This window comes from Capra hircus, chromosome 1 (genome assembly GCF_001704415.2).
Source record: "Capra hircus breed San Clemente chromosome 1, ASM170441v1, whole genome shotgun sequence".
NCBI lineage: Eukaryota > Metazoa > Chordata > Mammalia > Artiodactyla > Bovidae > Capra > Capra hircus.
Window position 1 is genome coordinate 8,735,833 of NC_030808.1, and position 13,936 is coordinate 8,749,768.

At 40.3% G+C, this 13,936-nt stretch overlaps 1 protein-coding gene and 1 non-coding gene across 7 annotated transcripts in view; both read left to right on the forward strand.

Annotated features, from left to right (window-relative positions):
- APP (amyloid beta precursor protein) overlaps positions 1-13,936 on the forward strand; it is a 313,323-nt gene that overhangs the window by 93,531 nt on the left and 205,856 nt on the right. For all 6 annotated transcript variants that reach the window (XM_018050523.1, XM_018050579.1, XM_018050642.1 and 3 more), the window contains exon 3: positions 3,562-3,691. In XM_018050523.1, the coding sequence (XP_017906012.1) occupies positions 3,562-3,691 (130 nt within the window). The remainder of the gene's footprint in view (positions 1-3,561; positions 3,692-13,936) is intronic.
- Positions 2,908-2,980, forward strand: TRNAR-CCU. The gene has a single exon. It is a non-coding gene; the product is annotated as a tRNA-Arg (tRNA).

The window sequence follows — 13,936 nt, forward strand, 5'->3', positions numbered from 1 at the left end:
CCTACAGTGCAGGAGACTTGGGAGACGTGAGTCTGATCCTTAGATCAAGAGGAGATCTCCTAGAGGAAGAAATGGCAACCCACTCCAGTTTTCTTGCCTCAAAAATCCCATGGGCAGAGCAGCCTGGTGAGCTGCTGTCCGTGGGATCACAAAGAGTCAGACACGACACGACTGAGCACAGCACACAATAATGGGCTAAGTTGCCCCAAGGCACGTGGGACCTTAAGTCCCCAACTAGGGATCAAACCCATGTACCCTGCATTAGCAAGTAGATTCTCAACCACTGGGCCACCAGGGAAATCCTCAGAACAGTACACGTATTACCATTGATGAACCTCCATGGACACATCAGGATCATCCAAAGTCCATAGTTGGATGGACTAGTTGGGTCCACTCTTGGTGGTGTACATTCTATGAGTTTGGACAAATGTATAGTGACATGCACTCACCACTACAGTATTGAGTACCATAGAGAATAACTTCACTGTCCACCAAATCCTTTACGCTCTTCCTGTTCATCCCTCCTTCCCCCTAATTGCTGGTCATCACTGGTCTTGTTAATGTCGCCCTAGTTTTGCCTTTTCCAGAATGTCACATAGTTGGACTCATACATGTATTTTCACACTGGCTTCTTTCACTTAATAGGCAACTAAGATTCCTCTATTGGAGAAGGAAATGGCAACCCACTCCAGTGTTCTTGCCTGGAGAATCCCAGGGATGGGGGAGCCTGGTGGGCTGCCGTCCATGGGTTGCATAGAGTTGGACACGACTGAAGTGACTTAGCCGCAGCAGCAGCAGCCAAGATTTCTCTGTCTTCTCATGGCTTTATAACTCCTTTCTTTTTCCTGCTGGGTAATCCGTTGTCTGGATGGACCACAGTTTTCACTCGTTTTCAGTGGTTTAATTTTTTAATAGATTTGACCTCAGGGTTGGGATAGGATAAGACAAGTGAGGCACTCAGAAATTAAGATAAGTCATATTTTCATGCACTATTTAAAGGTCAAAAATTAATGCCCCAAACTCCACAGTGAACAAAAGATCAACGTTTTAAAGACAGAAAGTTCCCTCTGAACATCACTGACAATCATTAGCAAAATTCCTTCTATCCATAACCCACACTGTGACAGTATCTTTGTGCTCTGAAACCTGCTTCTTCCCCAAAGTCACTGCTTCCCTCAAAGCCTTCTCAGGTCATTCTTTCCTCGTAGCCCTCCCAGCGTTGACACAGGGATATCTTCCTTCTCCTGCATTTTCACCTCCAAACCATACTTTCCTTCTCCTCCCTAAAAAACACCCCCCACCCAACCTGTGGATGGACTGGTTCCCACCTGTCCTCCATCTGTTGGAGGCATCCAAAGGGCTCTTTCTGCCTCAGGGGCATCTCCCTCAATCTTCAAAGATTTTAGGCCCTCACTCTCTGTCATTCAGCCAACTGCATCTTCCATCATTCCTAGATGATTTTGATATCAACCTCGATGCTCCAAGATTCCAGTTTCTCTGTTCCTTGATTTTTATTCCTCCGGTGATCTTGCTTTTATCATTCCTCAGCCATTCTCTCTGAAATTCATATTAGTATCCTTGCAGATACCAGTGACTGTACCTCCTCCAGAATCTTAATTTCAACTCTGACTGTCCAACTACTGCTTCTGTCCAACCCACTGTTTTATTTTATTTATTTTTTTTTTTTTGGTACCTTTAGGACAGAATTCTGTAGCCCACAGCAGGACTCATTGATACTACATCGATTTGGCTGTGATGGGTTTTAGTTGCTTCATGCGAGATCTTTCATCTTAATTGAGGGGACTAACTAGGGATCAAAGCCAGGCCCCCTACTGGAGTCTTAGCTACTGGACCACCAGGGAAGTCCTAATACTACAGGCTTTGAACTATGTATCCCACTCTTCCTACATCCCCACTTGAGATTCTATTATAACCCATCATTATAACCATTTCCTTGCTTCTATCCTCAGTTCTCTTATATTTTCTCTCTTCATTGTATTTAACTGGCAAAACAGCAACTCTGGTGAAATGCAAGATTTATACAAGGGCAAGACCATTTTTGAAACAAATTTTTATGTTTCTGTTTTTCCTTCAAATCTCTTCTCATTATTATTAATAAATAGAAGTGATCTGATATTTTCATAAACCCATTTTCATTTATCAAGTTTTACATTTCTTCCAAGTGTTCAGTAAACACCATGATTTATTGAGAACAGTAATCAGAGTGAAGAGCTGTAGTTAGTTATCAAGGGAAGAGAGTCATCAATGCAGTTCTTTATCTAAAGGACATTTGTGATAACTGTTTGATAAATTATTCTTATGTAAATTACTCTGAACAAAGAGAGGAATTTTTTCAGAGAGATCTTGCTGTGTGTCATATCCTGTGTGTGAAATGTTTGCCTAGTTGACTAAGACAGGGTTGGGTTGAATTTCAGTCATGGTAATATTCTCAGGTGTATTTGCTATAATATTATTTAGTGGGGATATCCCTGGTGGTCCAGTGGCTAAGCCTTTATGCTCCCAGTGCAGGGGTCTGAGGTTTGATCCCTGGTCAGGGAACTAGTTTCCATGTGCTGCAGCTAAGACCTGGTACAGTCAAATAAATAAATAAAAATAGTTTTAAAAATTATTTTGGGCATTACAGACTATCTTCACACCCATTTACTTTGCATTGAAATGACCCCATACTTTTAAGAGCCCCCCCCGCCCCATGGACTACAGTCCATAGGGTCACATTGAACCAAACTGAATGACTTAGCATGCTCGCACCTCCTCCCTTTCTTTTTTATCTCCCCTAGAAAATATGTTTGAACAGGGAAGTCTGGTAGGCTACAGTCCATGGGGTCATACGAGTCGGACACGGCTTAGCGGAAACCACAAAACCGCTAGAAAATAGGTTAAAGGACTTCTCTGGTGGTCCAGTGGTTAAGACTATGCACTCCTAATGCAGAGGTCCCAGGTTCGAATCCTGGCCAGGGAACTAGATCCCACGTGCTGCAGCTAAGACCCAGCACAGCCAAATAAATCAAAAAAAGAAAAAAAAAAATGTTAAGCTGGAATGGGTGCTTATGAAGTAGGAGTACGTGTACAGTAAAAGTTAGATTGCGTCATGTTTTGAGTGAACGATCATTTTCTTTACCCTGAATTCCCCAAAGTGTTAGTCGCTCTGTCGTGTCCAACTCTCCGTGACCCCATGGATTGCAGCCGACCAGGCTTCTCTATCCATGGAGTTTTCCAGGCAAGAATACTGGAGTGGGTTGCCATTTCCTTCTCCAGGGGGTCTTCCCAATCCAGGGATCGAACCCAGGTCTCCCACATTGCAGGCAGGTTTTTTTTTTTTTTACCATCTAAGCCACCAGGGAAGCCCAAGCTTGACTACCGAATATATAGAGCCAGCCTGAATGTAGAGGGCCAGCCTGTATATATATAGGCTGTATGTACGTAGATATCGAATGTATAGGGCCAGCCTGTACCCCTTGGGGTAGCAGCTGTGGTTCATCGGGTGCCTGTGTGCCAGCCCCACCTCAGGTAACAATGTACCCTCTCTGTGTGCTCTCCCAGGTCTACCCTGAACTACAGATCACCAATGTGGTGGAAGCCAACCAACCAGTGACCATCCAGAACTGGTGCAAGAGGGGCCGGAAGCAGTGCAAGACCCACGCACACATGGTCATTCCCTACCGCTGCCTGGGTGAGCTGGCCGGCCTTGGCGCCGGCGTGGATGGGCCATGGGCTTTGGGCATAAACGGGAAGGATGCTCTAATGATTAGATCAGATATGCAGGTTCTTCCTTCAGCATATTGCCACTCTGTATTAGACTATATTTTGGACTCTTATTAAAGTATCCTGTGTCCTAACAATAAAGGAGCAGTATTTCCGGGCTTCTAGCCTCAGAATGAATTTACCTAATGTGCTTATTTTAATTAAAAATTGTGGGCCTCTTCTACAACTGCTGAATGAAAATGTCTGGTGGTGGGGCCCAGAAATCTTCATTTCACCGATTTCTGTAGGTGATTCTACCGTACCCAAATTGTCTAGAATTAGTAGAATTCACACCTTGTATGTTTCTTGACATAGACTTCATAGAAGAGAGAGCCTAATGTGCATTTTGCTAATTCTCAAAAAGCGCTTTCTACAACAGCCCACTGCTCTTCCTGTTTGATGATAATTGGGGAATTAGAGTTGAGCAAATTTTGTTATTCTGCTTACATCAAAACTGGAGGAAGCAGTTTGATCGCTCAGATTTAAATGTGTGCTTTCACTTCTTACTGACTTTTACTTTAAACTGTTGTTCTAAAAACTGAGTTGCTTTATGTAGTATCGTGTTTTTTCCTCTGGAAACACTGTCATACTCCACATTTAATCTGTCCTGGTTATTAGTTTCTTCCTGCTTGATTTTTTTTTTTTTTAATGTAGCTAGGCAATAGGGAAATCAGCAGCTTTTGATCTGATAGCCAGCATCTAGATGTTTTCCAGAAGTATATTCATTGGCAAGGTGATTGTAAATAAGGACATAGGGATTTATCTGAGAATGATGTGGACAAGTATTGATGCTCATTCCAATAATGTCTTGTAAAAACTAAAAAGGGTCTTTAAAAAAAAAAGTCCCCAACAGCAAACTTAGAAATTCAGAATGACAAAGATTCTGTAATACTTCGGTCAAACATGAATGTTGTAAGAACCTATTGATTACTGTAGATGCCTGCACACACTTTGAGACATTAATAGGAAACTGGGCTAATCTCCAGTGTATGAAGATTTCATCTGATGGATTTATGATAAAGAAAATATGCAAAACCAGATTCTTAAACATTTGGCAGTTAAAGAGTTTCCTTGTTCCTAATTGAAGAAGACAACACTTGCGATGTGTTTAGCCACTTTCCCAGGCCGGGTATAGTATCTGGTGTTAATTTAGCACATCACAACACCTCTTCTTGACTACTCGTGGGGCTAGATGATCATTATATACTTCTAGTAGACCTGTATCCACATTATATACTTCACCTGGCCTATATGAATCTTTTATCATGTTTTCTCATTTTATGAATCCCTGGTATTTTTCTACTGAACCCAAAATTAGACCGTAACATGACAGTGACAAGCAGAACACACGATGCCTCCAACTTTTTTACTGAGCTTAGATTAGAATGAAGGATTGTACGTACTACCTCACCCCTAGGTGATGGCAAATTTTCCATCAGTTTTTTTTTCCCCCCTGATTTTTCAAATTGAACAAAATATTCTTTAAATTGTAGAGTAGTAGTGTAAGTTGCTCCGTTGTGTTCAACTCTGCAACCCATTGGACTAGAGCTCGCCAGGCTCCTCAATCCATGTTAGAGGAGAGAATACTAGAATACTTGCCTGGAGAGAATACTCCAGGCAAGAATACTAGAACAGGTTGCCACTCCCTTCTCCAGGGAATCTTCGTGATGGAACGCAGAGATCAAACCCAGCTCTCCCACATGGCGGGCAGATTCTTTGCCAGCTGAGCCACCAGGGAAATTCTATAGTGCTTTACAATTTTCAAAAGTTTCACAGTCGTGACGTCATATAATCCCATAACAACCCGTTTTTTTCCCTACCCCATTACTGCCCCTCCCTTTTCCCTCTTCCCACTGGTAGCCACTAGTTTGTTCTCTTTATCTGTGAGTCTACTTCACTTTTGTTTTATTCATGGTTTTGTTATTTCTTTTAGATTCCACATATAAGTGGTATCATACAGTATTTGTCTTTTTCTGTCTGACTTACTTCACTTAGCATTAATGCCCTCCAGATCTATTCATGTTGTTGCAAAAGGCAAAATTTCATTCTTTAACTAAAAGTATTACAAAAGGTGATTCATAATATAACCCCAATGAATATGCACAGTGTGTCTTGTTTTCAGGAAAAGGAATGGAAAAACGTGTGTAATTTATGCATTTTTAAAATTTCATTCATACTGCATGGTCCCAATAGTTTGTATATTGTTTGTCCAGTTTTCTTCCCTTCCCTTCTCTTTTGTTCCTTTCTTCTTTCCTTCCCTCTTTGTGCCTGCCTAGATTTAACATCTGTTACACAGAGAGGTTATCAAGTGTTTTGTAGTTGCATAGGGCACCCACTGAAATACTCTGTGAGGCAGGTGATGTTGGATTTTTCAGGCTCACTTCACTGATACAAATATTGAAAGTCAGCAAGACTGAATTTCTTGCAGTAACTCACACATCAGTTTAGCAGTAGAATCAGGACCAAAGCCCAAGGATTTTTGATTCGCAATCCAGATTTCCTTCCAGTATCAGCAGAAAATTGTATTAGAGCCAATAAGCACCTGATTTATAAAATCAAATCATAGAGGAAAGACTGAATTGGAGGCAATAACTAACACCTAAAAAAAATCCCACAGTAGATATGTCTCATAAAGGCCACAGCCATATCTCTAGAAGCTCCATGGTTCTCTTCGTGTGATCAGGTTTCCACTTTATGGTAGGGATAGGCAACCTTCTTGTATACGAGGCTTCTCAGGTATGGTTTGATGTTCACTCGCTAAGTTATGTCTGACTCCATGAACTGCAGCACGCCAGGCTTCCCTGTCCTTCACCATCTCCTAGAGTTTGCCCAAGCTCTTGTCCATTGAATCAGTGATGCCATCCACTTATTTCATCCTCTGCCAGCCCCTTCTCCTCTTGCCCTCAATCTTTTCCAGCATCAGTCTTTTCCAATGAGTTGGCTATTCACATCAGGTGGCCAAAGTATTGGCGCTTCAGCATCAGTCTTTCCACTTTCAGGTGGCTCACTGGTAAAGAATCTGCTTGCCAATGCAAGAGACATGGATTCAATCCCTAAATCAGGGAGATCCCCTGGAGGAGGAAATGGCAACCCACTCCAGTGTTCTTGCCTGGAAAATCCCATGGACAGAGGAGCCTGGAGGGCTACAGTCTAGGGGGGTGGTCACAGAGTTGGATACCACTGAGTGACTGGCCGTACAGGAACATTTATGTATTACTTCCTGCTTGAATAAAGAGTTACTGTTTAGCATTACCATAAGTAACATCTAAAATTTCTGGCTGTATCCAAATAAATCCTTTACACAAAAGAGATTATTTTACTAAAGTTAATTCTCAGACGGGCACTACCTAGAAAGCAAAAGAAGATTGTCTTTAATATTAAGCGTATTAAAATTCGAAACAAAGCTAGAAGAGAGAAAAATGCCTGTCACATTCAGCATGTAACCTTCCTGACCTTATCAGGTGCAGGAAAAGTGCTGCACTAGGTTGTTTTTCTCTAAGCCATGTATTTGCCGTGGGCATCGCTGCTCTGCAGTGTCTGGTACCCCTTGTCTAGATGGAGAAAGTGTATCAGGTTGCTGTTGTCACTTTCTTCCCATGAAGCAGATGATTTCTCTTGGGAGTCAGCTGGCTTTCTCATTTCACACTTCGCTTTTAGTTATGCCTCAGGCATCAGACAGTAAGATTGTCTTAGTCATTTGAACATTTTATTAATTATCTCATATAGGATTCAAGCACATCATTATTATTCAAGGAGAATATTTTCTTTGCAAAACGTTTGACTCCTTTCCATTTGGATTACTGCTTTTCCTGGTGTCATAGATCCATTATTGAAATTGATGTTTTTCTGCATTTGCCACTGTCCAGTAAAGGCTAATAATTCAATTATAAGCAAAAAAAAAAGATGAGTAGAAACTCTGGAATCAGCTGCTGCTCTGGTTGCCATTTTTATATGAAATACCAGCACTGTTTGAGTTGTATATATGTATTATGACTCTCTCCAAGAGGTAATGGGATATGAAATTTTTTAAAGTTGAGCTTATTAGAGGTTCTTCATACAAGTAAGTTATGACCTCAGTAATTTACTGTTTGCTTTTATAAACAGTAGCTTAACTCATGAAAAATATATTTTGTTTTTATTGCTTTTATTTTTTTTCTATTGTTTTTAGATTGTTTCCATTTATATAAAGACACAGACAGATGGTGACATCCAAGAAAATTAAAAAGTCACATGGAACTTAAGTTTCACATGGTCACATTTTCACCTACTTAATTTAAAAAGTAACTTCCCTGGTGGCTCAGTCGGTAAAGAGTCTGCCTGTACTACAGGAGACTCGAGTTCAATACCTGAGTCAGGAAGATCCCCTGTGGAAGGAAATGGTAACCCACTCCAGTATTCTTGCCTGGGAAATCCCATGGATGGAGGAACCTAGTAGGTTACAGTCCATGGGGTCGCAAAAGTCAGACATGACTTAGCAACTAAACCTACCCACCTACCTTATTTTAAAAGAGCAAAAATGCCTTTAGATTTAGTAACACATCAGCTAGAGTGGATGTAGGATATTTTGAGTTTTTAATTTCTCTATGTATTTGGAATCAGTACTATCATATCAGATCTGATGGTCTGGAAACATGTACTTTTCTGTGCCAACCAGTAAACAGCTGCTTTCTAGTTACATCTGCATAATTTTATCTTGGAAATTGTTGTCTTGCTGTTTTAACATAAATTTAATACACTGGACCATAATGTTTCCAGCTTTTAACCTCACGCTGTGTCTTTCCTCATAGACTTTTCCTGGTGTGACTGAGTTGAAATGATTATGATAGGGAATCAAGAAAGAAATGGACGTCCATCAAAGTTCTCTTTGCACTCTGGGAACATCTTTTTTAAGTGGTTTGCTGCTTACCGTCACTTTCTACCTACAACAGAGAAAGGAAACTGAATTTCCTTTTTGTGTTTACAACTCAGTTCTCATCATGTGATTTCCCAAAACAACATATTTGAGATCTTTTCTGATTTTATTTACTGTTTTTCCTAGCAAATAACTTTTCAAAGGACTATAGTGGAAAATACAACTTGTATATGACAGTTGTACAAGATGTGGGAGGATTTAGGGCACCATGTTTAGCTTTATACCACATGAATAACTGTAACCAGAAAGAGAATATGTCAGAAAAACTTTCAGAGTGGTACAGACAAGTATTGTTATGTTTCCTAGGACAGGAAGTTGGAGAAAGCAATGGCACCCCAGTCCAGTACTCTTGCCTGGAAAATCCCATGGACGGAGGAGGCTGGTAGGCTGCAGTCCATGGGGTTGCCAAGAGTCAGACATGACTGAGCGACTTCACTTTGACTTTTCACTTTCATGCATTGGAGAAGGAAATGACAACCCACTCCAGTATTCTTGCCTAGAGAATCCCAGGGATGGGGGAGCCTGGTGGGCTGCTGTCTATGGGGTCACACAGAGTCGGACATGACTGAAGTGACTTAGCAGTAGCAGCAGCAGGACAGGAAAGTGGCTTAAACCCCGTGTAACAAATGGAATTCAGTTAGTTAACTCAGACTATGCCACAAAGCCCTCATTTCCATTATATTTTAATTAGCTAGATACATTTTAAATTTTATATAAATAATATGCAAAATATATTAGACATGGACTTAATGCCATCACAAAGGATAGGACATTTTTGATGTATTTCTTCTTTAGGAAAAGAACTGAGAAATGCTTTTTTGTGGACTTAAAAGAATTTTAGTTTTGATCCTGTGAATTAGGGACAACATATCTCTATAATATCTGTGAATAGTACCCATTAAAGTATAACTATATTTCTTAGAAAAGGAAAGGTTAATTATTTCAAGCTTAGTGAAGGAACTTTGGGGAAATAATTTTACTGAGGTAGTTTAGCACCTTTTAAAAAAGTAATTTCATATTTATATATCATGAAAGAATTAACCATAAAGCATTGAGGCATAAAGTATGCACAGAAAGAAAAAATCATGAATGTTAGAAATGTCATAAAGATGATAGTCCATGTGAAGCCCGAGTAAAGATGTGTTTCAATTTCAATATCAAAGGATATGATGACATGTTCAAATTTTAGTACTCAACAGAGCAAGCTCTCAATGTAGGGTCTAGAAATAAATTGTTTGTTTATCACCCTAGTCACAAGCAGCTTCATTAAACCTTCCCTCTCTTCTACATCCCTTGATAAATGTCAGCTCTTGCTGGTGGTACAATGGGTCCTTCTTTTTTTCCCCCCTGTCATTGAGTCTCAGGCTTTAGCTGGGAAACCTGATGGTGAAGGGAAATCCCAAGGCAACAGTTGTGTGCAGTCTGGAGAGAAGCCAGTCCAGATTGGAGGAGAACGGGGAGGAGAACGGGGTGGATCCCAGGAGGGAGGGCTCCAGGGGAAAAATAGCACTGATGGACCTGCCTGTACTTAAGAGTGGTTGTAGAATTCTGTTACGGAGTTCACGAAAGATGCAGTGCTGATGGGTGCAGAGAAAATGAAGCAAATATAAAAATGGGGCGAGGATTAACTTTATGTAAACAAAAAGCCAAATTTAAAAAATAGCAAACAGTTGTAAGATAAAAGGAAAGGAGATGCCATTCCCCTGGTCTGAGCAGTATAATGCCATAGAGATAATAAAAATATACTGGAAGGAAGTGGGAATGGAAGAAATGGATTCACCTTCACATATGGAAGACTGGAAGCGGGAAAAATCAAAGAAAATACTATTGTATACTATTAACTCAGTACTACTTAAGTACAGAGTTCAGCAATAAACTGTAGAGACACAGCTACCTCTTTTTGCTACAGAGAAATTTATCCAGTTGGCCTGTGGCAGGAAGAAGTTGAGTTTAGGCTTGCAGGCGTTATTTTCAATCTAGAATTTTTCTTTTAAGATTAGAAATTGTGAGTAAAACTAGTGTTAGGGGTGTCCTTATTTAGCTTACTTTGAGTTGGATAGAGTTAAACTGTGATTTCACGGAGCTGAGCTTATGTACCAACTTTAGAAGATGTTTGTGTCTCCCTGGGTGAAACTTATGACTCTCTCTATATAAAATTACCTTTATATACTTTATACCTATTTTACAGAATTTAGGGCAGAATTCCACTGTTTTAGATGTTGTACAGGTTTGTAGTTGTGACTGTTTTTACTCTGGAAACATGCTGGTCTTCTCTGCTGATTTCACGACAAGCGTTTGCTCAAGGACCCAAGCATAGCACCATCAAAACTCCACTCCTCTTCCCCAGAAGTTTTCTCCTAAACACAATTGTGTTGAAACTTCTAATTCCAGTTAATGCTTTTCTTTATTACCAGGTGGTAACAACTTTTTCTGTAAGATGAGCGATTGCTGTAAAAATAGGAGGTAAAACTGGAGTGTACAGTGAAAGTTCTAGAAAAAGAATGAGGCATGGTATGGAGAGAAAATGAAGATATATTAATTAGAAAATGTGTTCTGGGGACCATAATTTGTGTTGGTAGTATTGGTACATATTGTTGGCAAGTTAGAATAGAACTAAGATAGTTGATTATTTAAGTTTGAAATAGTATTAGTTGTTGTTCAGTCGCTAAGTCATGTCTGACTTTGCGATCTCATGAACTGCAGCACACCAGGCTTCCTGTCTTTAACTATCTCCTGGAGTTTGCTCAGATTAACGTCTGTTGAGTCAGTGATGCCATCTAACCATGTCATCCTCTGTTGCCCTCTTCTCCTCTTGCCCTCAGTCTTTCTCAGCATCAGGGTCATTTCCAAAGAGTTGGCTCTTGACATCAAGTGGCCAACATATTGGAACTTCAGCTTTAGCATCAGTCCTTCCAGTGAATATTCAGGACTGATTTCCTTTAGGATGGACTTGTTGGATCTCCTTGCAGTCCAAGGGCCCCTCAAGAGTCTTCCCCAACACCACAGTTCTAAAGCATCAATTCTTCTGTGCTCAGCCTTCTTTATGGTCCAAATCTCACATCTGTGCAGGACTACTGGAAAAATCCATAGCTTTGACTATGTGGCTGGACCTTTGTTGGCAAAGTAATGTTTATGCTTTTTAATACACTGTCTAGGTTTGGCATATCTTTTCTTCCAAGGAGCAAGTGTCTTTTAATTTCATGTCTGTAGTCACTGTCCCCAGTGATTTTGGAGCCCAAGAAAATAAACCCTGCCACTGTTTCCACTTTTTCTCCATCTATTTGCCATGAAGTGGTGGGTCTGGATGCCATGATCTTCGTTCTCTGAATGTTGGAATAGTATAGAAATCACATATTTATTCACAAAGAGGTTGAATTCATTTGATTGTTTCTTTTATGTGGCGTCTGGAAAAATATCTGAATAGTCAATGTGGTTTTAAGCCTTGAATTATGCCAGTTCTTTAAATAGATGGTACAGTTAGATTAGAGGAAAAACTCCTTATACTCTGGAGTAATATTTCCATAAATTCTAGTAACCTGTTCATTTAGTGCCTCAACATCTTTTAAATTTAAATAGCAAATCCATAAGAAAGTAATAGGTTGGAGAGAGTTTTAAATTAGTGGATTTGAGGGCCTTTTGAGGGAAAAGAATAATCGTAGAGCAATATTGAGAATAAACAATAACATGGTGCTGAAGACTAAGAAGGCTTTCCTGCAGTGCTGGTAACTTTGGAAATAATTGTTTTTAAGCAGAAATGTTAGCTTTCTGAAAGCTGAAATTTTTGTTTCATTCACTGAAACATCTTTCAAGAGTTTTAAGTATGTCGTGGTACATTGAATAAGTGCATATTCAATGAATGGATTGAGGAGTTAGCTGAATATTTTTAAAGGAAAGAAAACTTAAAGAAGGAATAGCCTAATCACTAGGAAGACAAAGGTTATAAAACCATAATTTCACATGCCGAAGGGAACCTACAAGATTACAGAAATAAATATTGATCAATAGAGGAAGAACAGGTTTTATTTAACAACCAAGAAGTAACCTAAGAATCTCAGAATAGGTAGAAAATAAGGTTTTTTGGGGGTTTTTTTGTTTGTTTTAACCTGGCTTCAGTTCAGTTCAGTTCAGTTCAGTCGCTTAGTCGTGTCCGACTCTGTGCGACCCCATGAACGGCAGGACGCCAGGCCTCCCTGTCCATCACCAACTCCCGGAGTTCACTCAGACTCACATCCATCGAGTCGGTGATGCCATCCAGCCATCTCATCCTCGGTCGGCCCCTTCTCCTCCTGCCCCCAATCCTTCCCAGCATCAGAGTCTTTTCCAATGAGTCAACTCTTCTCATGAGGTGGCCAAAGTACTAGAGCCTCAGCTTTAGCATCATTCCTTCCAAAGAAATCCCAGGGTTGATCTCCTTCAGAATGGACTGGTTGGATCTCCTTGCAGTCCAAGGGACTCTCAAGAGTCTTCTCCAACACCACAGTTCAAAAGCATCAATTCTTCGGCACTCAGCCTTCTTCACAGTCCAACTCTCACATCCATACATGACCACAAGAAAAACCATAGCCTTGACTAGACAGACCTTAGTCGGCAAAGTAATGTCTCTGCTTTTTTTTTTTTTTTTTTTTCTTTTGAATATACTATCTAGGTTGGTCATAACTTTGCTTCCAAGGAATAAGCGTCTTTTAATTTCATGGCTACAGTCACCATCTGCAGTGATTTTGGAGCCCCCAAAAATAAAGTGTGACACTGTTTCTACTGTTTCTCCATCTATTTGCCATGAAGTGATGGGACCAGATGCCATGATCTTCGTTTTCTGAATGTTGAGCTTTGAGCCAACTTTTTCGCTCTCCTCTTTCACTTTCATCAAGAGGCTTTTTAGCTCCTCTTCACTTAACCTGGCTTAGAGAACAATAAACTCTGATTTCTGAGGAACAGGGTCTAACCTAGACATACCTAGTTTAAAGATAGTATAAAAATTAATAAAAAGAAAGCCTGTTTTAAGATAGAATCAGATCCGTCCCTCACCTTAACCCTCCATTGTGGTTTTAATTAGTGTTTTCCTGATGATTTATGGAGAAGGCGATGGCACCCCACTCCAATACTCTTGCCTGGAAAATCCCATGGACGGAGGAGCCTGGTAGGCTGCAGTGCATGGGGTCACGAAGAGTTGGACCTGACTGAGTGACTTCACTTTCACTTTTCACTTTCATGCATTGGAGAAGGAAATGGCAACCCACTCCAGTGTTCTTCCCTGGAGAATCC